The sequence below is a fragment of the Poecilia reticulata genome, chromosome 4 (genome assembly GCF_904066995.2).
Source record: "Poecilia reticulata chromosome 4, P_reticulata-male-v2, whole genome shotgun sequence".
Taxonomy (NCBI): Eukaryota; Metazoa; Chordata; class Actinopteri; order Cyprinodontiformes; family Poeciliidae; genus Poecilia; species Poecilia reticulata.
The window spans coordinates 10,672,881-10,699,452 of NC_088833.1; the positions used below are offsets into that span (position 1 = coordinate 10,672,881).

At 37.6% G+C, this 26,572-nt stretch overlaps 2 protein-coding genes across 4 annotated transcripts in view; both read left to right on the forward strand.

The window, feature by feature from the left end:
• Positions 1-22,106, forward strand: part of mylk4b (myosin light chain kinase family, member 4b) — a 28,771-nt gene extending 6,665 nt beyond the window's left edge. The window contains exons 1-13 of one of the 3 annotated variants that reach the window (XM_008406704.3): positions 3,173-3,567; positions 15,020-15,101; positions 16,534-16,933; positions 17,066-17,271; positions 18,028-18,133; positions 18,735-18,828; positions 19,576-19,685; positions 19,783-19,924; positions 20,007-20,077; positions 20,155-20,283; positions 20,439-20,670; positions 20,868-20,916; positions 21,002-22,106. In XM_008406704.3, the coding sequence (XP_008404926.1) occupies positions 3,430-3,567; positions 15,020-15,101; positions 16,534-16,933; positions 17,066-17,271; positions 18,028-18,133; positions 18,735-18,828; positions 19,576-19,685; positions 19,783-19,924; positions 20,007-20,077; positions 20,155-20,283; positions 20,439-20,670; positions 20,868-20,912 (1,755 nt within the window). In that variant the 5' untranslated portion in view covers positions 3,173-3,429 and the 3' untranslated portion in view covers positions 20,913-20,916; positions 21,002-22,106. Of the gene's footprint in view, positions 1-3,172; positions 3,568-13,430; positions 14,157-15,019; positions 15,102-16,533; positions 16,934-17,065; positions 17,272-18,027; positions 18,134-18,734; positions 18,829-19,575; positions 19,686-19,782; positions 19,925-20,006; positions 20,078-20,154; positions 20,284-20,438; positions 20,671-20,867; positions 20,917-21,001 lie in introns of those variants that run through there. The other 2 variants (XM_008406702.3, XM_008406703.3) reach the window with 2 other exon arrangements.
• A 905-nt stretch (positions 22,107-23,011) lies between these two features.
• Positions 23,012-26,572, forward strand: part of gmds (GDP-mannose 4,6-dehydratase) — a 173,784-nt gene continuing 170,223 nt past the window's right edge. The window contains exon 1 of the mRNA XM_081606187.1: positions 23,012-23,244. Within this exon, the coding sequence (XP_081462313.1) occupies positions 23,146-23,244 (99 nt within the window). The 5' untranslated portion in view covers positions 23,012-23,145. The remainder of the gene's footprint in view (positions 23,245-26,572) is intronic.

The following is a 26,572-nucleotide window of genomic DNA, read 5'->3' on the forward strand; positions in this document are numbered from 1 at the left end:
GCTTGGTATGTAATCAGACTCTCAGAATTGCAGACCTTACCACCAGATGGCAGAAGCGGATACCTCTCGAGCTCAGAAGATGACTTCTAGGACTCCGCGCCAGCTGTTTCCGAAAACAAATAATTTGCTTCTACTTTAGTGGTTCAGTTGTTGAATGATAAAAGTCTAAACGTTTTTGAAACAGTTTCTGGAACTAATAAGTTTATGTGTTAGTAAAACAGCTCTGCTCATATATGGTAAATGATTTGTATTTATCAAGGATCAAACAAAGCTGCAATGATGTACAAACTGATACCATTTGCAACAACCTTGAACTGCTATTGTTCTTGTTTAGGTCAAGTCGTATCAGTTCATCCTTTTGTATTTCTTTATTTCTTGTATACTGTGCATGTTGGTATTCTCTGACGTTAGTGTTAGGCGGTTCCTCTTTTGATTTGGAGAATCGTTTGCGTTTTAGTTCAGCTCCTTTTGTGTTCTGTGTGTTTATTTGTCTTCTTTCCTCAGTCCACATTTTCCCCTAGATACCTGGCATCCCCATGATAAAACTTACTTGGTTTTAATGTCTGTCCTCACTCTTAGAGTTGAGCTTATTTGTTTGACCTGGTTTAATGTCCCTTTCTCCTCATGACAGTTCTTGAAGGTTTTGCACTTTGTTATTAAATTTCTTTTCAAATCACCATGCCACTCCCAAGTTTCTTCCTGCAAAAAAACAATGTGACACTTTGGAACTACATCTTGGAGATCTGATTTTTATGTCTATCTAAGTATTTTGGTTTTTATCTCAACGAAAATCATTTAGGCATTTTGGTTTTTTATTTTTCAGAAAAAGAAACAGAAAATAATGGGTAGATACATGAATGATTCATTCAAACATTTCCCTTTTATTCAGCATATACACACTAATTGAATTACTATTTAAAATGTTTTATGGTTTCACCTGAAATTCCACCAGACTAGATTTTGAACCAGTTGATTATGCATATTAAGTTGAGAAAGCACAGGTTTATTTGAACCAATTAAAATATTGGTCAGATAAAGAGAGCTTAGAGTTTAGATTAGAGTTTGAAGTTGTTCAACTTAAAACTTATTAAAACCTTGGTCAGAGTAGCTTGTCAACAAATAAGCAATTTCCCCTTTGGGATCAATACATCCTATTCTATCCTATCCTATTCTATCCTATCCTATTCTATTCTATTCTATTCTATTCTATTCTATTCTATTCTATTCTATTCTATTCTATTCGATATTAACCACTTATAAAAGTTCTGTGTCAGCTAAGTAGAAATCCAGAAAATGTTCTGTGAGCATACTTGAAGTATTTTTTATTTACTATTTAGTTCAATTGTAAATCAGTTCTGTATGCAACGTGACAACAGAACACGTTTCAGGGAAACATTTTGGGGACATGTGAGGCACCGAATGTAATCTAAGATGTTCAAAGTATGAACAGCTTACATCCGTTTCTTTACCTCTAACTTTGATTTAAAAAATCCATCGTTTTTTCCCCTTCAGCTACCCATCTGTTGCTTACACTTTTTCTTTTCCTGATACAGAAAGGTGTTTGGTGATTTCTTAGAAATAAATGGACCAGTTACCAGAACTACAGTATGTGCTTAGTAACCGTCTTGTCACTCCATCCCTGCTGCTCACTGTAGATATTCTCCTCAGATTCCCGCTGGGAATATTTATCCTGCCTGGGTTCCCGTGTGGCTCTTGAATTCCACCAGCTGTTGAAGTATGTTAAATTGAAATGCTTGGAGTTCATACTTTAAAATGCCTTTTTGGTAAATCTTAAGCACACTGTTAGCACATGAATTTTTATTTTTATTTAATTTTTTGTTTAATGTTAATCCTACTAACCCCCTAACCCTGTGTGGCTGTTTGCTACTGTAATTTGTTCTCTGTATAAATACAGCTGTTCTCTGAGTGCCTTATAGATTTGTTTGAGAACATTACACAAAAACGCATCACGAAGACCAAGAAACATGGCAGATGGATCAGAGCTAAAGTTGTGGAAAAGTTTCAAGCAGGGTTCGCTATAAAATAGCACTAGAAGGTTTGAACATCTCATGCACTGCTCAATTTAAATCCCAGAAATGAAAGGAGTAGATCACAGCATATGCAAATGGCCCAAATATTAAATTCATATCAAAATTAAGTTAATAATCTGTGGCAAGACTTGAAAATGGATGTTTAGCCATATTTTATATTGTCTGGCTGAGCTGGAGCTATTTTGCATATATTTGTATATATTAAAGGCCAAAAATTGCAGTGAAACCAGGTTTCACAAGGTATTTATTTAGGAATCTGTATTAAAATGCACCACCTCTTATAGATCTTTCTTTTGTCAAAAAGAAAATTTGAAAATTATGTTATCCTTCTATTTCACAATCAGTCACTACTTTGTGTTCAATCGCACAAAATCCCAGTTTCATACATTGGAGTTCTGAGCAACGTGATAAATCTACTCAGCATAAATCAGCAGCTCCATCCTGACAGATAGTTGTCATGCATGCAGATGCATTTGCAGCACAAAAAAGAACCTCCACTTCTCTGCCAACAACGCGAACATGCTTGTCTATAAGTAGTCTGTCAGCTGCAAATACAGCGTCCACACAAGAACAGTACTTTTCAGAACATTTCATCTTCTTTGGGTGATGTTTGTAAAATTTCACCTCGTAAGTTCACCACACTGTACCCCGAGTCTCTTTATGAAGAATGTTTCTTTCTCACACGTGCGTGGACACTTCACTCCTCTGAGAAAGACATCCACACTTCAGCTCTTGTTTTGGTGCCATCTGTCCAGCACGTTGCACAAAAGATAAACTTAGCACCACACACTAGAAGGTGTTTGTTTGCAAGTGTGCTCCCATATCAACTTGTTGCATCTGCAGCAGTGCATGTACAGAACACTTGACAGGATTCAGAGGCGAAGCTGAGGCCCGCAGCCAGTTTATACCGGAGATCATGCAAGTTTGCACAAATTGCTGAGTCTGAAGTTGTGATGATGCATGTAGTGTCTCACTAACATACCACCACCACCAGCGGCGGCGGCGGTGGGCGTCCGTTTCTCTGTACAGCAACGATACCCAGAACCCAACACCACCTGTCTCGACCTCGTCTCAGAGACAGCGTGTTCTCTCCTTTTAGGTCCCGTGGTGGGAGGCAGGGAGGAAGCCAGGTTGAGGGAGAGTGGGTGGGCTGGTGGGCGCCTTGACAGCACAGAAACCCTGTCCTTGTCAGAGACTTTAGTTGGATAAAGACTGGACATTTATTGCCGTGCTACTGGAGTCCAGCTATTTCATAAGAAACAACTGGCGCGCCAGCCGAGGCCTTGCTGCCTGAGATCCCAACATACGGACTGAGATAATACTGACATTCCAACATCCTCAGGCTGACAAGAGGGACAGGAAGCGGAACTTTTCCAATATGGAGAACTTCCTAAAGGATAAAGATGTTTGGATATTAGGAAGCGTGTGCCTGGTGGCCACTTTTCTTTGGAGGCGAGTGTGGAACTTATTCTCCATCAGGAAGGGAGGAAGGACAGCACGTCATGCAGAAGCACAGGTAAAGCAGGAAACAATGACATCGAAGCACCTGTGGAACAGGTGATCCCTGCACAGGATGGTTTAGTTACCTGCTAAGACAGTGGAAGCTGCTCCTCTGTTATTTCACTTTGTATTAAAAAATACAGAAGTTCAAAAATTCACCAAGAAACTAGGTTTGTCGTGGAATATCGCAACAGAAATGTTCCTGGAAAATGCTCTCACATTTTCTGGAAAATCCTCCTCATATCTTACTTGTGAAAACCGATTTGTGAACACCGGAATTACTCTAGGTCTGACATTGCCTGTAGGTATCTTATTTTTGAAACTAGACTCTGAAACATCTGAACTCAGCTATGCTGGTGTCAATTACAAGTAGTTTTTAATTTCACTCTAGGAAATTCAGAAGTAGTCCCTCACTGATACACTCAAACACCACCAGGTAATGAGATCGGTATGTAGAAAGCAGATGTGGAATGTGAATAAAATCTTTTGCATCTGAGACATTTTTGTTTACTTTTAATTTACTGTTGAATTCTATTGATAAGAAATATAAGCAATATTACTTATATTTAGTCACTCTCCTTCCAGAGAAGACAGTCAAACTGGTTTAAGCTGTTATCCTTAAATCAGTTTACTGTGTTTACATAAACCGGCATGTAGCAAATGTAACTGACTCCTCGTAAAATTTGGAGCTGTGATGCTTTTCAGCCTTGACTACTTCTCAGTTACAGGATAATGTTTTTACTGCTCCAGCAGCATGATATTGGTACATGCTTTGTAATTTAACTCTGATTAATGGGGGAAAAAAAACAACTACTTTTGTTCTTTCGAAAGTCCCAAATAAAATTCCAACGTCTGTAGTCAAGCTTATTTTTGCAAACCCAAATACATGAGCAGCTAAAATGTCCTATAAATTACTTTTTGTTATTTTAAAAATTGACCAAAATCACTAGAATTTTAATGTATATTATATTTTAGGGTAATATTTGTTGCCGCTTCTTTTATACTTTTAAATAGTTACTCTGACAACATAATTTCTGGCTCTGATTTTTTTATTACTTAGCTGTTTTGGGGATTCTGAAATTCAGTGCAACTCTTAAAAATATGGATCATGGCATTTTCATCTCTCATTTGCAGCATTGTTCGTTAATAAATACATTTCTCTGATCTGTTTTAAGTGTTATTTAGTACACAAAAGCTTCTCTGGTGGCCTTTAATGAATCCTGATTTTTTTTAAAACTACACCCTACCCACCAGTGAGGCCTCTGAAAAATTTCTTCTATCTTTTTTTTGTTTTTTGGTTCTGTTTCCAAGACTTTGCAAACGAAAGAAGCATCGAGATCCGGTACCATAACTAGCAGAAGGCGTATGGTGCTTTGTCTGGTATCCATGCTTTGTTTTTATGCTAGCTCTATTTGAAGGGTTTGTTGTTGAATACAACCCTAATCTGACCAGAACAAGCTGGTTCATGATAAGGACTCAGCATGTTTGCAGATTCAGCATGTGGATCCTTTTGATGGCAGGACAGAAGCAGCTTTTCCTTACCATGCCTCACAAACAAATGGCTGGTACATCAAATGCATCATTTGATTATCATAAGACACTCTGTGATCCCAAGATGCCCGTCTGTGCTTCAGCTCTCTCACCGTGAACTTCAGAGATTTTTTATTTTTGCCTCATTTACCATTCAGCTATCTGTATGTGGTTCAAAACAAACAGGAATCACTTAAAAATAATTATGATGAATATAGTAACCAAACTTCCCTGTCTATCTATCTATCAGCCTTTAAAAAACTATATTTTAGGGATGCTTAAAATCAGAAATGCACAGAAACAGAAATAATGTGATTAGTCATAAGAACTGTTCATGTTGCATTAATATGACCTTGTAATAAGTGAAGTTATACAAGAATAATAACATTTATTACCAGCGACAAACCCATAGAATACTTGATTTTCAATGCATTATATTTTCTCCTGATTTTAACTGTAAAATTTTGATGTATGTATTTTAAAGCCAAACTGCTGAGCTTTATTAAACTGCAAGTGACTGTTGATTTTACTGTTAATGTGCAGAATAATATCTCATCCTCTAAATCTCAGGGTCCGGTTTTTATGAGGCACAAATAAATGTTTTTGTACCAGGCTTTTAGAGAGTAAGCTGGAGCTTGTGTTAATGCCCGGGTCTAATGCGCAAAGGGCTTGTACTCAGATTCTCAGACTCACTCGACTCAGCTAAAATTAGCACACAAATAAAAAGAGTGCGGACAGCGAAGAGCCTACAGTTGTTTCACATGTTGGGCTGAAGAAAGTAAAGTCAAAAATTAAAACTTATAACGGTTAGTTTGTTTTATTAATATGTTGAGAACAAAAAACCCTTAGGCCTACACTAATTTGTTCTTTGTACTTTTTAGACCGACAAAACAAAGCTAGCTAGTTACCTTTAGTACCTTTTGTGTTTAATTTAATTAAAGCAATAAATAAACCACATTTCTAATATACCTTCTACCACATTATTATAATTAATTTCCGTAATTGTAATTCAACCTATATTTTTGTTCTCATAATTACAATTCTACAGACAAGACTCTGCAGTCATGTAGTTTTATATCTAAAGATCTAACTCTTAATGTAATTTATTCAATTTTTGTGGGGTGTTACTTGAGAACTGAGCACACTATCTACGTGCCAACTGGCTGTTTGGAGATGATGTCCTACCATCACAAATGCATACACACATCTAAATGTTTGGATTTGGCTTAATGCAGCTAAGAACCTAACTGTAATTGTGTAATTTAGTTACAGTAGATAAGAGTCTGGTCTTATTTTCATGAATCTTGACTGACGTGAACGTAGAAAATCGCATCATCCCCACAGCAAGTGTGGTGGAGAATCTGTAATGCTCTTTTTCTTCCATAGACCCTTTAAAACATTGTTAAAGTGAATGTCATAAAAAAAGAATAAAAGTCTGATCTCCTCTATCAGTAAACTGAAAATTGATCATCACAGGTTCAGTCAACTTTCTTATTCAAGTTAATTTTACACTTACAAATCTGGACTTCTAGGAAAAGTGCTTTATTGTCTGTTGTATTATGTTTATTGTTTTCGCTTGGTCCATTTTTTGACTTAGCCATTTTTCCTAACATGGAATGCAACATTACAGTCAACAGCATAGATATTTTAGGTGTTATAACAAAAACACATCTGATTCAGTATATGAAGCCCTTAGCTTCTTATATTACAAGCTCCTGATTTGCAAATATTTGTTCTTATGAAGTTTTCTACCAGAAATGGCAACCCCAATGTTTGAGTCGCCAACTCAAGTCGCTCCTGTGTCCCAAAAACTGAAGACTTCAGACACGACTTAGACTTGAAACTTGAGTTGGGCTTCTCATGCGAGACTCAAGTCTTTTTAACAGTTTTTACCTCATTTGATGAAGCATGAAAGGAAGCTGACATGTGAGTTCAGTTTGAAGACTGAGAGTGAATGCGCTGCTTTCGCCTGCTCAACTCTGCCCTCTCAACTGGTGTCTACTTTCAAACGTTTGCATAACTCATTAGCAACGCAGGTCCAACAAATCCTTGTGAAGCTAGTTATAGAGAAGAGAAAAACTGTTTCATGAACGGTACATATCCAAAAGATATTTTTAATATCTCATTTTGTTTGTAGTGGTCATGGTTAACTGCTCCTTAATTTTGACAAGGACCAAATGAAATGATTTATCAACTTGGGTCGAGGCTAAATAAAGATATCTCAGCAGTGTGAAGGAAGCTGGAATGAGTTAATTAAGACCTGGACACATCCCACAAAGTACAGAATAAATAAATACAACGTAACAATGTAAATAAAATTAAATCCCCAAAGAGAAACTAGAGTGTTAAACAGTAAACTCCCAGGGAGTTTCCAGAATGAGAGAGAAATCTACAGATTTTGGATCTGAACCAAACAGAACATCAGGTAACTCTAGGATTGTGCCGTTTGAAGCAGGTGGGCAATGCTTTGCTGAATCCCCCTTTTGATTTCATTTCAGCATTCTGTCTTCTTCTGTTCCTATTTGACATCAATTGTGTCAAATCTGGTGAACCTAAAACCAGACCTTTCCAGACTCTCATAGAACCAGCTTTTAAAATTTAAAATAGCAATAGCAGGTTATTTGTGGTGTAACAGTGGTTGGCAATTCAACAAGATGTTTTCAATAGTTGTACATTTTGAAAATTGCATGTTGTTATACTTGTCAAAAGTTAAAAATTTGCTTGATTATTTGACTAGGTTTGTCAAAAAACCAAATTAGAAATCTGTAATAGGAGAAATCCTTTGATCTAATATACATAAATGAAAGCTTTATCTTGCTATATAGAATGTTCTTAAATTAGATTCCTGCAATTTCATAAAATAAGCATTAATTTCTCAAAGTCATGACAAGTTCGGCAGGGCAGGTTCTCCTGTTTCACAAAGTTACTGCTATCAAACTTGAAAATGATTTACTGTACATGCTAATGTAGATCTACAGTCAATGTCGCTGTGTAAAAGATGCACACATATGACAGTGTTTTTTTTTGCTCTAACTAAATCAAGACAAACATCAGTAAGTTGTAGCTATAAGTGAAACATTTAATAGAAAAAAACAAAAATATGTTTTCTGGAGCAAATTTTAAATAGGAAAAGTTCTTTTTTTTATCCGATTTTAAGCTGAGCTAATTCTGACATGATGCAATAGCCGACAACTTATTCTTAACTGCAAATGGACTCATTTATGATCTGTCACCATGTACAGTAGATATTACATGACACCCTGTGGCCATCTGTAATGACTAGCATGCATTACAGCAGCAGCTTTGTGTTAAAAGTAACGACAGAACTGCATGACCCCAAGACGAAATGTTACTGCTTCTAAATTCCTTCAACTCTGGTCAGAGCAGTTATCTTCTGCCATCAAGTGGTATCAGTGTCAAAGTGCAGCTAACTTTTGTTCAAAACCTGTCACAATAATTTGGTTTATATTTAAATTATATAAATTTTTTCTTTAATTTGAAAAAAAAAATCCTTTCAAAATTCTTTATTGCCAAATTTTGCATTAGTTGTTAGTTTTTAGACTAAAATCTACATTAATCAATGTGTCACATGTTAAGGATTAGAAATGCTGTTTTAAATAGTAAAATTGCAAAAAAAAGAAGAGTTTGCAGGTGCAGATTTAGCTTAAGATTTAGCTGCATATGCAAAGTCTTCACTCAACTTTTACACACTTACCATGAAAGATTCCCATTTTACAATATACATAATAGTAATATACAATGGCATAATTATCATACAATAGAGTAGTATTGTTAAAATCCATCAAAGCTGTAGGAATGGGTTACAGAGTATTAACAAGCTGTAGAAATTACACTGTTTTAAAACATGTGTTACTCTGCAACATAAATGCTACTTATTTTTCAGTAAAAACTGATTTAAACAAAGTGAATAAACTCCCAGCACATCTCAGAGCAAAATGTTAGCAAAGACTTTGAAATGCAATCTTTTGACGAACAGTTGTGTTCCTGCTGCATGTCACTAATGAACTGGAACACTCTGGATGGTGAGGAAAGGGGGTCTTGCGTGCATCTATTTAAAAGTCAGTCAGAGAACACCCGGGGATGGCTTATGTAACATATTTATTTACAAGCTGGTTCTGTCTCACTCTCACATATTCTCTGCTGGCGTCACACAGCAACTGTTTTCCGTGAAAAGAATTTGGTTAATGCTGACCTGAAGTAGAAACACGGAGAGCAGAATGAATCTTATCGCGGTAGCTAAAATGTGCCAGAACAATCTGTCATCAACCAGTGGTGACAAATAAAACATTTGCCCCACGTCGGAAGCAGCAGGGGGAGCTGTGGAGATTATACTCAGTCTTCCAGGCGAGTACTCACCACATGTTCATTGTCACCCTAAAACAGTGGAGGAAATGCTTAGACTGTTCAGCCTTAACAAAGAATTGAGCGTAATATGGTCAGACTTAAAAAAAAAAAAAAGACTTTTACATTGACCAATCAATGATTTCCTAATTCCATTTGTATTAAATATGAAATGAAAAGAAAATCAATCACTTATAGTTACTCTTTAAAGATTTGAAGACAAAAGAACATACTATTTAAATGCCTACTTCCCAATCTCCAATCAACAAAGTGATTAAAAACATTAAGACAACCGGGATGTGCCACCACATACAGGGCGTGGTTGATGATGCAGGTAGTAAAAACATGTAAATCACACCACATCCAAAGAGAGGCTGGCGTCATAGGTGACCGAGTTTTTATAGCGACTAGTACAAGCTATCAAAAGCATTTCCTGTCCAAGTCTACAGAATTTGCTAAATACTACTGGGACTTTAAGTAGAACAATGGACTTTAGTCAGAATTATTTAAAAGTTCATCAGTGGATTCATGCAACACAGTTTCATTTTATCTTGGCATTGCTGGCAGATGACTATCCATTTTGTCCTTTGTTGTTGCTGTTGAAGTTTTTCATGTTTTCACTCAAAGTACATACTTGGACGGTCAAAACCTAAACACTGCAATGAGACTGCTGCGTTGCGTCTCAGTTACTGACACTTTCTATGTTTGCTCCTTGTGTTTTAATCTCTCTTTCATCACATCAGTATTTCACACCATAAGTTTAAGTGAAACCCACTGGCTGTAAGTAAGGAGATCAGGATCTTTTCAACACAGTTACATGAAACTGTATTCAGCAATGACAAGGCACAGCGGGGCGGGAGGGTCAATATGTCAGAATGGTGAATCCTCCAAAGGCAGAGATGCCGCTTGGGAAGGGATACTCTGGAATGGTTGGAGGGCCCGATGGAGACGGGGATGGGGGGGTTGTCATAGAAGATGCTAAAGATGAGAGATCTGTCACTAAGCTGCCGTCAGTGCTCGTAAAGTTTCTAATTTATTACAAATAATTTTTCATGTATTTGGACAAGCAAGTTAAGGCCACTTTCTTTTCAGAGTAATCAGAGCTACATAAAATCCAAGCAAATAATTATGTTGTGCAAGATCAACCCAAATATCACCAATTGTTTTCAAAATCAAACTATGTGAAAAATCTGGGTGAGTTTCCAAGTAAGAGAGCACTCTAAATGTAAAACACACTCTTACATTTCAGCTTCCTCTTACCAAGCTACTGTATTTCTAAATGTGAACTCAAAACAGCAGCTAATTATGCAGTAGCACATGTCGGCTGCTTGTGACACGCTGTATAGTCGTAGCTCCGGGCTAATGCCACCAGAGTAACACTGGATGAATGGAAAACCTGTGACCCAATGATAAATATTGTGTGTTGTCTTTGTCTTCCTGCTCAGTAACTCTATATGCAGTAAGAGTAGCTCAACAGCATCAGTCTCATTCCTGAACAGCTTTCCTTTCCTGACAGACTCTCATCTTACAGCACAACCTTTTCCTAACCGTGGGGATTTCAGTGACTCCCAGTTAAACCTCTTGCTGAAACCAGTGACAGACCAATCAGCTACCACTTTCCTTCTTCTGTGATTGGTCTCTGTAATGAAGAAATTTGAAGCATGATAAGCATAAAACCTCATATATGATGGGTTCTGCATGTTGTAATATATTATAAGACTCCAAAATATTAAACAGTAGTGCAGTAATTTGTATTAATCAAGCTCATGGTGTCTAGTTCATTGAAATACAAATGACCATATACTTTAAATACAAAATGAAAGAATTAAACTTTAGTAGCGAAATATGTGGTTTTACTTTGTGGGTATACAAATGAAAAAAGTAGTTTTAAATCTGAAAGGACAACTTTTGAAACTTTACAAAAAGTATTACACCTTGTCCTGTCAATCATGGCATAATTTACAAAGCTGCATAACATATATTGAAAAAGCTTACACCTACAAAACTGTAGGAAACTTCCTGTTTGCTGCAATGTTCTTTGCTTGTACACAAAACCTTGTGTGGCATTGCGCAACATCATGGTGTAAAATCTCAGTAGCAACTGTGAAAGGTGACAACATATGTAAAGTTTGGCTGACAAATTTGTTCAGTGTTCAACAATTCATGAATTAAATTCAGTAAAAAAAACAAAAAACATGGCAGATTTCATTCAGTCAGTGACTTGAGTGCCGTTGACTTTGCAGCAATCCCTATACTGAGCATGCACGCGGTGACAACAGAAAGGAAAACCCCCCTTAAACAGGAAGAAACTAATCTGGATAACTGAATTCAAATCAGTAAGAGATCACTCTTACTGATCCATAATAGTCTCCTGGGATGTCAATAACTGGGGATTCATTCCTCACTTAGCAAAAAACATGTGTCTTCACAGGAACTCCCCAGTGTTCTCTTTTACTCTCACCTTAGTTGGTAAACAGGCACCAGGGGTGCAAGTGTTCACCATGACAGCTGACAGACTGTCTGAACTGGGAACAGTGCGAGAGACAGAGCATAGGTCAGGTGTTTTCCGGTGCTGACAGATGGGGGCCGGTATATAGGCGCCAGCGCTTTGTCAGCTAGCCAGGTTCAGATAGAGCTGTGCTGAGATATGGAAAATTATGAGCTCAGTCTGTGGATTCAGACAAGCCTCGGTAGGCCTTTGCATATCAACTTGTTTGTCAGTTCTTCCTCTTTAACTCTTGGGAAAAGCACATGTGCTGCTAGTTCCATCTTCCACAATACTTTTCTGCTCCACAAACACCACTGGGGTGACACGGGGATGCCCTGCTTCCTTGTTTTTGTCCAATGGCTTCTCATTCTTCACATTGCATTCATGCCTTTAATGCATAAAATGAAAATATATTTTAGAAACACTTAAACCTATAAGCACGTGTTTTATTAAATCATAGGTAAAAATAGTACATGAAGGATTCACGGTACATTCTTAGAGTTCGAAATGTGCAGCAGCAGATGCATCAATATTGTTTTGCAGTGCAGACGCATGCAGTGAGTTGAACCAGTCAGTGATGTGAACACACTGGAATTCACTTTGGTTCCTAATGCTTATGTGATCCGTTGAGGTCCAAAGTCTCACACAGACAAACACTTGGTTCATTTTGTCTGGCTTTCATAAGGGTTTCCACTTGGCTAGAAACTGTGTCAAATTTAAAATGTCCAACTTAAGAATTTATTTTCCACAATAGTTTTTTAGTTACGTCTTAAATCTGTAAAAGGAGGGATAGCTGCAAAGTTAATGACTTGAGTGCTTGATATGTTGACTGAGTTGATGATACGCACTATTTGGGATTTAAAAAGAATTTTTGAATTTGAATTAAACTGAACTGGCTAATGTCCTTATTTGAAGTAGGAAGCAGGGGAGCCTACTCCACATACAAAAAAATAACAAAAAAAAGCATCCAACAGAAAACTTGTTTAAGTCAAACTGATAGAAATGTTGTTGTTTTTAATTTGGTGGTTTTGCACAACCCCTTTCTAATATAGCCCTGTTGAACTACCCACATGGCCCATATCAAAAAGTGTAATTTTTCAGGAGTTGCTGATGAACTACATTAGATTGTCTCTAATATTTTAGACCAGCATGAATTTTTGTACGACTGGACATGAATTGGACCAGTTTTTCTTGCAAAGAACTTTGACACAATGTTTCATATGAATTGCCGCTATAAATAAAATTAACTAAATGCAATTAGACAACACACTGACACAGCTGATGAAACTCTCAATTATCCCCCTGGGGATCGTCTGTTCTTTTTATGTAGGCAGGACATTTTTATTTGTTTGCTTTACTTCTTATATGGCGTCATGTTTCAGGCCCAGATTCCTGGGATTCTGACACCTGTCTGAAGGGCTTTTCAAGTAGCTCAAATGTCACATAGCTAGCCCACCTACCTAAGCCCCCCTATCAATCCCCAGCTGCACACCCGAGCTCAGAGCTCTTATCACTGGCCACTCAGCTTCTGACGTCCACAGAGGGCTGCTCTTTCATTTAGGGAAGAGCCACCTGCTATTCTTATAACTCAGCTTTGTCGCGCGGCATTTCAGGGATAGATTCATGACCTCCATCCACATCCCTTCTTCTGCCTCCACAATGGCTCTTCTTGCAGTTTGAAGCAGAACCAGTAGATTTAGGTAGTCGCGAGCACTTCAGCACCAGTCATGAGCTCCACTCTGGTTAACTCTTTAGCCAAAGTGTATGATCCCAATCCTCTTCACGGTCAGAAACTTTCTGCGAGGAAGTTCTCCCTGAATGGATCAGACCGGTTCCAAGCTTCATCCTCCTCCTTTGCTCACCATGACGCAACTCTACGCTGCATGGAGAGCAGGATCGACTCCCTCAGCTCCCAGATGGAGCACCTGCTCCTCATGCAGCAGACCGTCCTGACCCGGCTGGATGGCCTGTCCCAGGATGTGAGAGGCATGGGTCGGGATGTGGCCTCGTCCCACGAAGGGAGACGTGGCTCGGGGATCGAGGCGGTTTGCAGGGAGCTGCGAGGGGCTGTGGAGCGCATAGAGAGTCAGGGCCGGCGGCTGGAAGGGGTGGAGAAGCTGGTGGAGGGAACTCAGCAGGTGATCTGCTTCATTGGGGAGGTGGTAAAGAGCTCCAAGCTGGTAGAGCTTTTATTCAAGCAGCCTGGAAACAAAACCAGCAGGAAGGTGAGAAAATGAATAAAGATTTCTAGGCACTGCAGAAGGAACCGGTATGACACAGATACTTAAACTTAAAATATGGTTAAAATCGGATCCTGAATGCCCTTAAGTTGTCTTTTTCTAGTCTTAACTCTATTGTTTCAACTGTTCTGCTCCTGAACATGTTGTTCTCAGTAATGTTAAGTAGTTTTCCTTTGTGCAGAGATTGTGGTTTTCTGTTTTTTTAATTGCTTAGGTGTAGCTGATAGGAGTCAAACTTGTTATCACACCCAGACACTCATGTTTTTACTATCAGTGAATGGGCTCTCAACTGCAGCTGGATGCAATCACTGCAAAGCCTGTCTGGTCTCTTCTGACTAGGTGATATTAATGCAGCGACAGATCAAATGATTGTGGTGTGCTGGAACAGAATGTACCCGAGTGTGTGTTGTCCTGTAGGGGTGAAACAATAAGAACCCTACAAGATGTTTACGCTCATGTGTGTTGTTCAGGGGCTCCTTCTGGTACATTGAACTCATTTCTAAGCATAATCCAGCAAAGTTCACATTTTCTGTTCCAGATATACCACTGAGAAGCCAGGTTGCTGTGACATGCTTTTTGCTGCAGAATATGTGACCTTCCGTCTTAAACGGGGAGACATCCACTAAGCAGAATATGAACTTTGAGTTATGAGGCACCACAGCAACAAAACAAACACTCTGTCTTGGCATCCCGCTGCTACGCAAACAGAAACAAGCACCTTTGCTATTTGAAACTTGTTGACATTATAAATATTACCTTCCTTTCATTAACCTTTGTGCCATTACTCAGATGAAAGTGACACATGTTTTACAGTATGCTGTTTCTCCTCTTTTTTCCCCCAAATAAAGGCAAAAGATGACAAGGACAAAGCTAAGCAGAATGTGAAGGGTGGGAAAGCCCAGAAGAAAAGGAAACCTCAGGATTCATCAGGTAAAGATAAACTTGATGTAACTCCTGACCACAGAATAATACTGTTAGATAATCAGCTGGAAGGCAGATAAAGTGGATGGATATCTAGTCTAGGATTTCTTTTAAAACCAAAATGACGAAAGTGAAACAGGAAAAGCTACTGACAAGTATTGATAAGTGCAGAAAATTTAAATTGTGTTTAATGATAGAGGCATAATCCTCCTCACACTTTCCAGAAACATCTTGATGATGCTGTAAATACTTTTAATGGTTAAAATGCTTTTAATGTAAAATCCTTTAAAAATGATGCTATTTAAATTTTATTTTTTGTATGATTTTATCTATATTTGGTGTCATTTGAATTTATGGACCTAAATTTGCTAATTAAATTTGATGATGAAATAATAATCTTTGCAAGCTAACTAAATGAAATTTTTATTACCTCTGTAAACTCAAATTATTCTTAGTCTCCGATATTTTCTTTGGCATGTGAGGACAATAACATGAATGGTTAGGTAAAAGCTGTTATTCTTCATGTATTCATTTAACCTCCTAAATAGAGGAAAACACATTTTCAGTGCTTAAATTTTTCAGTTTATAAGAGAAAACCAAAAGATCTTATCACTTATTTTCAGTCTTGTGCCAAAATTCACATTTTCAAAACATTTTCATTGTTTTGAAAATGAAAATAAAATAAAAAAAAAAACAACTGAGAAAACACTTTGAACACAAGTGGAAAACCAGCTGGCAGACAATTCTTGTTGAGTCAGATTTTTCCTAGAAACCACCAATAGGTCCTGTAATAACCAAACTATTTTTAACAGGAAACTGTTTTTAACTGTTGGGTTCCTGCTAGGTGCAGCATGCTAGGGGCAGCAGTGCTTCTACATGTACTTATTTCCAATTAAAAACAAACATGGAAAAACACACACAAAGTCAAGGGAAGAAAATCCTCACAACACCAAAAGCTTTGAGCAAAAGTTTTAAGTGGTACAAAATAATTTCAAATGGAATAAAGTAAGCCCCATTGCTTAAACTTCCTTTTTGTCTTCTGAGACACTTAACTTGGACAGGACATTTTACAGCTGAGAGCGCGAATCTATCAGCCATCTTTGTTTGGCATGCTATCATTTTTTCCTTTTTATTTCCGCATGCTATTATTTAACAGAATGCGATGATGACCTTTTACATGCATAGTAATGCTGTCCTGAAAAAAAAAAAAAAATTATATATATATATATATATATATATATATATATATATATATATATATATATATATATATATATATATATATAATTGGAAAATAAATTATTTGAAATTTGAATCTAAAAACTGTGGATTTCTAGTGACTCTCAAAGTTTTGATAGGTGAAAAACCAGTCTTATTTGTCTGTGATATAAACTCAACATAACATAATATCTTTTCTTTTTGGTCGTTGTTTCTACTTCAGATGCTTCCACTCTGAGTGAGTCAGCCCTGAAAGAACAAGTTGAAAAGCTCAACAGGGAGAACACTGATCATTCCCATGTCAACACAGAAGCCAACTTCCAGAGTCAGGAAGATCCAGGAAGCGGGGGGAAAAGAAAAGAGGAGCCAACAAAGCGGATTCTTAGTCGGTCACACGCTCCTTCAAGCCAAACTGTGGACGAAAGCAAGGAAAACCAGAATGAGGACGATGAGGGGGATGTATTTGACGAGACAGATGCAGAGGAAGAGGAGCAACAGACAGAGGATAACAATGAAGAAAAAGGCAGGAAATTGGCGGATGATATAAAGAAAAGACTTAAAGGAGAAACAGAGGAATCATCAGAAGATATTATCTCAGACATGAGCAAGACGTCCCAGGAAAGGTATTCCTATTCACCTGTTTTTGCTGTTGCTGAATCTTAATTCTTTCACACAGAAGGAAGCAAACAAGAAACACTAAGGTAAAAAAGAATAAAATGAAATTTGACAGCATTCTTTGTTTTTTCTTTGCAAAGCTCTGAAGACATTGGAGATGGAGCCACAGCAGGCAAACGTCGTGTCACAGAAGAGGACCTGGTTAAAGAAGACCTGAAGAAGAGCCGAGTAGAGAACAGCTCAGTGGAAAATGCTGAGAGCCACGCAGTGGAGGGCTCAAAGTCTGACGAAGCAAAGGCAGAAGCTAAAGAAGGTGGAGACTCTACCGTACAGGATTTTATCCTTGGTGAGAATTTAAAGGACATGAAGGGACTTACATAAAAGTACGCAGTGGGAACAAGTGAAATCTCTGATTTAAAAAAAACAACAACAACACATTCCAGATAATATTATTGATTTTGATTTGATTTGATTTCATAAGATTATATCAGATCAGAAAAGCCTCTAAGCTCTGTGCAGACAGAATGCATGTTGTCAAGGGGGCAAGCACAAAATAACCACCACACATTTAAGATGTATTTTAATAAAACATTTTCGAAAACTCCCATTACACTACCACATAAGCCCAACTTGTGTTAGGCTCACATGAATCCCTATAAAGTAAACAGCTGGTTGTGATTGTAATGTGAAACAATTTCGCTCTACATTGAATCAAAGGAATTTTCTTTATTTGCTTCAGTTTTTTTATGCCTAAATGTTACTTAAGAGACATGATACAATCTCAACATGGAAGACGCTTGCCTGAATTTTCCATTCCACGAAGACACACCCTGTTATTTTAGTTTGCAACATTTCACCTGGCATTCCTGAGGTTTTGAAGCAGATTTCATGCCACAGCCCAGTGCCTCCAGAAGACATCAGTCATGCAGCTTATAGGGCAGTTAATGAGTCACATGCATGCTGCTATTTCCATCCATGTTTCTAGGCACTAAGGCCTCTTCCTCTGTCTCTACTCTATATTTGGCATTCATTACAAAATGACTTCCATATCCATTATTCATCTTGTGTTTCTTTTTTTGTCCCTTTTGTTTCTTTTCCCCAGATGCAGGCCCTCCTCCAACCGCTCCTTTCGATCACCGCATTGTGACGCCCAAGCCCCATCAGATAGCCACCTATTACACTATAAACAGGGATGAAGTTCTGGGCGGGTGAGTGACAAGCACAAAACCGCCAGCTCTCGTTAACGAAGAATAATTCTTCAGTTATTTTCACTCTGCCCAGGCATTTCGATGCTTTAATCTACTTTAATGAAATAATAGAGGGTTTAACAGCATGCAAAGAGATGCCTAACAGTTTTTATGAAGACATATGTGCTGCCCTCTAAAGGGCAAATGGCCCCCCAAGGGGACACATGCGAAATCGCATACCTTTCCAATGTAATGAACTGGTGATAAATCCAATCTCTTAAAGTGAAGATGACTTCTCTGCAAAACAAGGCATGTCTACAATTTCTGGCTTATTTATTCAGACATAAACCCAGTTTTAAAGCGCTATATGCAATGTATGTGTATGGAGATACACCAGGCGAGCATTTAAATTTAAAATGCTTTTGTTTTATGTTTTAAAACCTCAAAAACAGTCCAGCAATAAATATCGTCTTGAGAACTTTAGAAAGAAACATTTGGGATGACATTACACATATATTGTAGTTAAATCAAATTGTCCAGATTGTCAGCCTTCCACTTTTAATGTCAGCTATTCTGTGTGTATCTATTAATGCGTTTGACTCTGCTTGTTTCCCTTTATTAGGGGACGTTTTGGACAAGTCTACAAGTGCATGGAGAATTCATCTGGACTGACACTTGCTGCCAAAATCATCAAAGCAAAGAGCCAGAAAGAGAAGGTGCAGAAATGATCAGCCTGTTAATGTTGAATATAGTACAGAATATACAGTCACTGTATGTGACTCTGTGTGGTGTCTAGGAGTTGTTTTTCATTGAATTCAAACTAATAAAATACAGAATATTTGTAGAAATGTCTCTCCCATATTTAGAATATTTAACTTTTCGTCATCTAAAAGTGAGTAAATCCACAACGGCTGTGTGGCCAGGCGTGCTGCTCAGATTAAGTGTCTGATCAGTTAGAATTTGATCTTTTTTTTTCCAAATCTGGATAAAAATGAAAAAGAAAATATAATGTGAAAATAGTTTCCAAAAAATTCCAGTATATTGAGTCTGAGCATCCGAGTTTGAAAAGCTACGTCATTTTGAAATCCAAATTTGCAACAGATAGCTGAGTGACTGTCTGTTGCAAATGAACAAAGAAGGTGTAAAAATTCCCACATTACCTGTTTATCTGCCTGTCTGTGAACAGATATAATGTGATTCAGTGTGTACAGCTCACACAACTCGTTTTTTCAAACTTTGTAGTAAGCATAATTTAATTAGACAATGACTCTAGCTGTTGGACAATTCCCAGATTATTATGTTATAATAGAACAGGACCAGATATCCAACATTGTAGAACACATTTCTATAATGTGTTTGTAGATATGGCAGCATATCTTTCTAAAGCTGCCAGTAAACTGCTATGAATATAACTTTATTCTAATGACAGAAAGATGATTGGTTTTTGGATGTTTGTCTCTCAGGAGGTGGTAAGGAACGAGATCCAGGTGATGAACCAGCTGAACCATGCCAACCTGATTCAACTCTACGCTGCTTTTGAGTCGCGGAATGACATCATCCTGGTCATGGAGTAGTAAGTCTGTTGAGGGCCATCTTTTTTGAGTGCTTTTAATGGAACAGAGTGTCCAGCTCTCCATGGCTGTAACTGAGTTTGTTTCTCCATGCTGCAGTGTGGAAGGAGGAGAGCTGTTTGATCGCATCATCGATGAGAACTACAACCTAACCGAGTTAGACACCGTGCTGTTCATCCGTCAGATCTGTGAAGGGCTGCAGTACATGCACAAAAATTATATCCTGCATCTTGACCTCAAGGTAAATGTGCTTAGGATTTTATATTCCAGTAACATACTTATCTGTTGCTTGCTTTTTACGCTGTAAAAACTGTTCTTTCCAGCCAGAAAACATTCTTTGCGTCAGCAGAGCTACAAACAAGATCAAAATTATTGACTTTGGCCTGGCAAGGAGGTAGGAAATAGAAAGCTGTCTGATCTGTTGTAAGTTTTATTCAATGTTTGCAAAGCTTAAATGTTTGTTTCTAAAAGGTATAAACCCAGGGAGAAGTTAAGGGTCAATTTTGGAACTCCTGAATTCCTCGCTCCTGAAGTCATCAATTATGAGTTTGTTTCATTCCCAACGGACATGTGGAGTCTTGGAGTGATCACATACATGCTGTAAGTCAGAAATCCTCAGTCACCTGCACTTATAACTTGCTGCATCACAGACTGGCCTCCAGGAAAAAATTATTCCAGGAATCCAGGCAGAAAATTGAGGAAATTGCAGCACTGCAAGGTACCATGTCCCAAACCTCTGTGTCCTGTCTGTTCAGGCTCAGTGGCTTGTCTCCGTTTCTGGGGGACGACGACAATGAGACACTCAACAACATTCTGGCCTGCCAGTGGAACTTTGAGGAGGAGGAGTTTGGAGACATTTCCGAAGAGGCCAAAGATTTTATCACCCGTCTGCTGGTGAAAAGCAAGAGCTGGAGGATGAGCGCGACAGAGTCCCTCAGACATGCCTGGCTGTCCGACCGAAATCTGCACTATCGACTACATCAGAAGGTAAAAAAACATATGTAATCTGGGGGAACATATTATTATTACAGTGCTGCAATGCATGATGCTTGTTTTTATTATTTTGTATACATCTTCATTGTAGTTATAGAAAAAATATGTAAAGAATTCGGGATGTGAATGCATACTTTGAAACAGAATTCAACTGATATTTGATAATTACACTGTGGATTTTCTATTTGCAGAAAAACAAGTGCCACTCCTCACATGCTCCACCCCCAGAGAGCTAAACAGGTGAGATTACTCCCTCTGACATCATTTAGATTTTTTTTTATAAATTACAGTTCATAAACTCTTTCTTACCCTGCTTTTGTTACAGTTTCGCTTTCAGAAACAACCAGGCCCTTGGTTTGCCTCGTGACACTGTATGACCCTGGGGCCCATCACTGGACCAATACTGCTGCACCTGAATTGCCACTAGATTATTACTCTCTGCCTCACATCTTTACCTTTGCGTAGCTGCACACTATTTAGGTCTGAACTTTTAAAGCTGCCCGTACTGTATACTTGCATAGTTATTCAAAGAACTTTGCCTAAACTAGAGAGGATTTTTTTCTTATTACTTATTTTTTCTTATTACTGCCAAAGTAAAACCCTGCAGGATGTGTCACTTTGATACCTACCATGTGTCAATGAAAAACTGTTCTTTTAGCACATTTTAACAGGTACATTGCTTTTCTGTTTTTGCAAGTTTGGCGTGCTTTGCACACTTTTTCTCCCTTGTTCATCCAAGAGTTACCAAACAAATTTGAAAAAGTTATTTTCTTTTTACAAATCCATGTGTTTCTTTATCTTATTTTATAAGTAGTATAATAATGTTATTTCTCTTCAAGACAATTTGAAATCTAACTCTGCCAATTTATGTTGTGTATATATTGTGGTATTACATAAAAGTCTCCTTTAAAAATGAGAAAATCTCAGCTTCAATGCCCCATTTATATCACTGTTGGTGTTTTTCACTGTAGACTGCCTTGACCTCAGTGTGCATTCATCCCACCTGCTTGTTTGGCTTTGGCAGTTTGGAGTACCCAGCTCACCTTCCATGAAGGCAAAATGAAATACATGTTACTACCTAAGACTTATACTTGTTTATGACTGAAGTGAAATCTTATGTTCATTTATTTACTGGTTCAGCGCCAGATTGTACTTGAAGTGCAAATTTTTTCTTCAATATGTGATGTTTTTATTTCAGAGGACACAAACGTGGTTTCACGTAGTCATGCACATACATTTAAAGTATAATGCACAGCTTAGTGTGGCGGAGAAGCAAGACACTGAGTTGTTGGATGATTTATTTTGAATTTAAAAACTTTGTGTTTTGAATATGTGTTTATTTGAATTTATGATACCTTTTTCAAGACTTCTTGTGAAATGTTGAGATTTAAATGCAGTAAATGTAGGAAATAAATGATACACACAAAAAACAGATTTTTGCAGAAATGTATTTTCTTTGAAAAGAATCAAGACTTTGATGTTAATGTTGCTCATCAAATGCAATTGGATCATGAGCAAGTGTGATTTTCTTCATAAAAGCAGGAATGTATAGTCTGTAACATTCAGATGTTCATAATAACTCAAAGTAGGAAAAATATTGCCAATAAATGTAGATGTATTGAAGCACAGGTGTCAAACTCGAGGTCCACGTGAAAAATCTGGTCTGCCATGACAGTTTCTGTGGTCCTGTAAGGTGTCACATAAACAAATTTAAGATTACAGTTATGTGCTTAAATATTTTTAATCAAATCAGTTTTCTTTTGTATAGGACCAAATTACATCAATGTAGAAATATGTTAAAAATTGCTACATTTCAAGAAGTACTAACTGAACAGAAAAGAAAAGAAATTTTAATAGCTTGTTAATGGCTGTTTATATCAATACATTCTGTCACTGATATAATGACAGAATGTACTGATATTCTGTCATTATACATTCTGTCATCATTATCAATGTCGTATCAATGCCTTGATGCTATTTCAAAGACATCAATGACCTTGATATGGCCCAAGCTGCTCCTCAATACTGGCACTATGTTTTACAGAAGAAAATTAATACCACTGGAAAAAAGAAATCTGACTTTGAGCTTATATAAAGACAATAAAGTGACAAATCTGAAATTAAAGTCATAATAGTTATTATGTTTTCAATAGCCCTGTTGATCTTCCATACACGTCCTACAAATATGACTGATTTGTTAAATTGTCAATCCCCTGGGCCCAGCAATGACGGCAGTGCGGATGTAGTTAATCCTCCCTTCCATTCGGGGCGCTATGATAAACAGCCTTTCCGGACACAGGCCTCTTAAAGTTCCCTCCCACTTGCTGGCTTCTGATTGGTTTGCGTCATAGGTTTACGGATGCTGAGGAGGCTCGCTGGTTCTCGGTCTATTGCCAAGAAGAACTCGCCTTCGTTTGGTTCCAGCGGTTGTATTTTTGGCGCAGCGGAACGTCAAGACTTGAGAAAGAGATGGCTCAGTGCTCCGACGCTGCAAAGGCGGGCTCCTCGGCAAACGGAGAGCATGTAAAGAAGAGGAATGTGGCTGTCATAACCGGCATCACCGGCCAGGTAACATCCTCCTGCTGCAGCTGGAGGCTCTCAGGCACTGAGTTGTCTGTGAGAGATGTGTGTTAAAGTGATTTTTTCCAGGGAGTCTCTGTATGCTTATGTTGGCGTTCTCTTTGGAAAATCGTATTTCCGTGGTTGCGTGTCTGTTTGAGGCTCTCTGAGCGTTTTAATGACAGAGTGTAAGTTTAACTGTAGCTTTCGAGTTACATCACTTGGCGTGTCACTTCTAAAAAGCCTCTGACGGAACAAGGAAATGATTATCAATGCACGCTCAGCCGGTCACAGAACAGCCCGGATGGGATGGGAACAGGTTTACCTGTTTGGTTTTGAGGAGGAAGTGTGGTTGAAAGCAAACTTAAAATATATTTAAGTGCCTATATTCCAAAAGCAATATAGGCACGTGCTTATGTAAAAATTAAAATTGTTCTTAAATCCCAAAAAGAAAACCACAGTTCATTTTAGAAAGTGCTTTTTGTGTCTTCATTGCCATACAGTCATTGAAAAGAAGACGCTTGTTAACTCTGTAAAAAATTAAACATTTATAGTTGGTTGATATGAACAAACGGCATGTTCAAATAAAGTCTGTTGATTAAAATTATTCACCGTGTTTAGAAGCGAGAACACTCCAGCTTGATATTGTGTTGTTCAGATTGAGACCTGACCCGTTCAGGCATGGACTCCACTAGACCCCTGAAGATGTGATGTTGAATCAGGCTCCAGGTGTTCGCATTAGATTCTTAAAGTTCTGCTAGTTGTGTGGTGGGGCATCTGCTGACGTTGGTCATCTTCAAACAACCTGTGTGTGTTCTGATACTTTTTTGCAAGAACCAGCAATTTTAGTAGCTTCCCTGATGGGTTTGGAAAAAGTGCGGCAATTGGCCAATCTTGAAACTATAGATAACATCACCTTAATTATTTTCTAAGACTAAATAGTAAGTGACCACTGCACTTTTGAAATTGTTAAATTGTCTTGTGACCTAACTGCTAGTAGTAGCAATTCAGAATAACCTCTCAATTTCCCATGTAAAAAGGAAATATTGAAAAAGAAAAAGGAAAGATTTCTGGTTTACTGAGTCAAATAGGAATCTGGTGTCCAAAGTGCGGGTCGTAGGCCGTTTATTTTCTTCTAAATGATTTCATGCGGCTCCTGAAAACAATTTCTCTTGTTAACTCGGTTTCCAAATTCACTCGTAAATAAAATCACAAACATCTCACCAATTTTTCTCAAAATAACATTTGCTCAGTACAGCACGCAGTTTAGAAGAAAGAGGGACTCTTGTCCCATTCCCTAAAACTTTCTTCTTGCTCTATAAGAAAACAATCAAATCAGAAAACTAGCAATTTGCGATTCTCCTCAGTAATAACTGAATTGTTTGAGCCACTTTTTTATGTTTTGGATTCTCAACTTTGTTTATTTTCCATAAAATTGTGCACGGTTTGCTTAATATAAGGCAGGTAGAAATAAAAAGACAGTTTTAAATATTCATTTTTTAAAATAAGTTCTTACTTGAGATGATTTTAAATCTCATGGCAAAATGTTTACAAAGTCTTATTTCAAGGGGTATTTGTGTTAGTCTTTTGTTTGGGGCATTGGAAGCAGCTCAGTGTCAGATCACTGTTAGAGGTGTGGCCATTTCACCAAGCTTTCCCACCATGAAACCTATACTTTTCCATTCATTCATTCATCCATTGATACATTCATTCATGCATACATGCATCTATTCATGCCTTTCACAATATTATTGCAATGTGAATGTGTCTACTCTAGCAGGCTTTGATTTGGAAGCATTGAAGCTAATGCATGATGAGTAGTTGTCTTTTGTGCTACATGATGGTCCAATTTCAGCATTGTACAATGGAAATGCTTACAGTTTAAAGCCAATATTTATGTCGCATATCCTTAAAGAAAACAGTCATGGCAAAATATATAATAATTTAAGACTGTACAGGTAACATAAAAAATATTGTCATTTTTTTCTTTTTTAAAAGAAGTCAATACAACAATAAAATATTACATTTTTGATGGAGTAGTTTTATTTTATTTCCCCATATTTGCAATGTAAAGTCAAAGTTCAGGTAAATCCATAAAAATGATTGGCATACTAACTGCAACAGGTGGATTTAAAAGAAGCAATAGTTAAAATAGGTTTATTAATCCACATCATTTGGCCACTTGGGGGCAGCAGATTCAAATGTTTCTTCACAGAACTACTTTTTAATCATCTTTAGTTTTAGCTGCTCTGGTAGATTTGTAATGTTTGTATATTTTAAAACATTCAAATATTATCATTTTGAATTCATACGAGCTTTGTTTTGAAACTTTTATTTTTGTCAAGAGAAAAGTCTTCAATAAATTAAATACTTCTACAAATGTTTGTAAATGGGGGAGACAGATTGTCAACACTGGATGAAGGTGCTGCAGTTTGCAGCCCATTCACATCTACAGATGTGTATTATGTTACCTGCGTGACTTTTGTTCTTGATGTTTTTATAACTGGAGGCTGGAGTTTTGTCAATGTGGTTTCACTTAGTAAATGAAGAACTTATTTTCACAATAAGCCTTGCTGTGACGTGAGGCCAGGCTGCGTTCCATAAATATCCAGATCAGGACTGTGTCCTCTGAAAGAGTGGTCCTGTTTTTAATGTATATTTAAATTTCTTCATTTGGACTCAGTTCGTTTTATATTGAATCTATTTGCAGGAAAAGTCATTTCAACATGCGTTACAAAATAAACGGATCCAATTCATGTCCAGCGTTTGACAGACTGGGTCAGTCAACCACACAGTAACTAACAGTAGAGAGGAACATATTTTTTCAGCAGGAATAATGTTGCAGCACAAACACAAATTGACAATCGTGTATTAATATATTTGTATTGTGATGAGAGATATTTGAATTTAAAGGTGCTCAGTTCATCCAACCTGTCAGCAGCAGGCAAGAGCTGCATAAACTCATTTCATCCAGTCATAACTTTAGGCTTTCTTATGAGGTACTGTTTCAAACTAAACCTTTGTAGTCGACCGCAGAGCTGCATGATAGCAGGAAAATGTTATGATTGATTATAATTAGCCCACAGTTTCCAGTCATTGCCTCAATATAATCATTTGCAATTTCAACATTACACAGATTAACATTGAGATGAAGATTTTGACTTAATCTTTCATAAAGTTCACGTGGACACAGTGTCTGTCTCCCTAATTAAAACTGGAATCAGAATCACAGGAAAGGAGACTAAAAATGGTTCAATCTGCCTCCCATTCTACTTTGAATCTCACATGTAAACCTGCAGTCTGAAAGTGAATCGGTCTCAGAAAATACGAAGCTCTG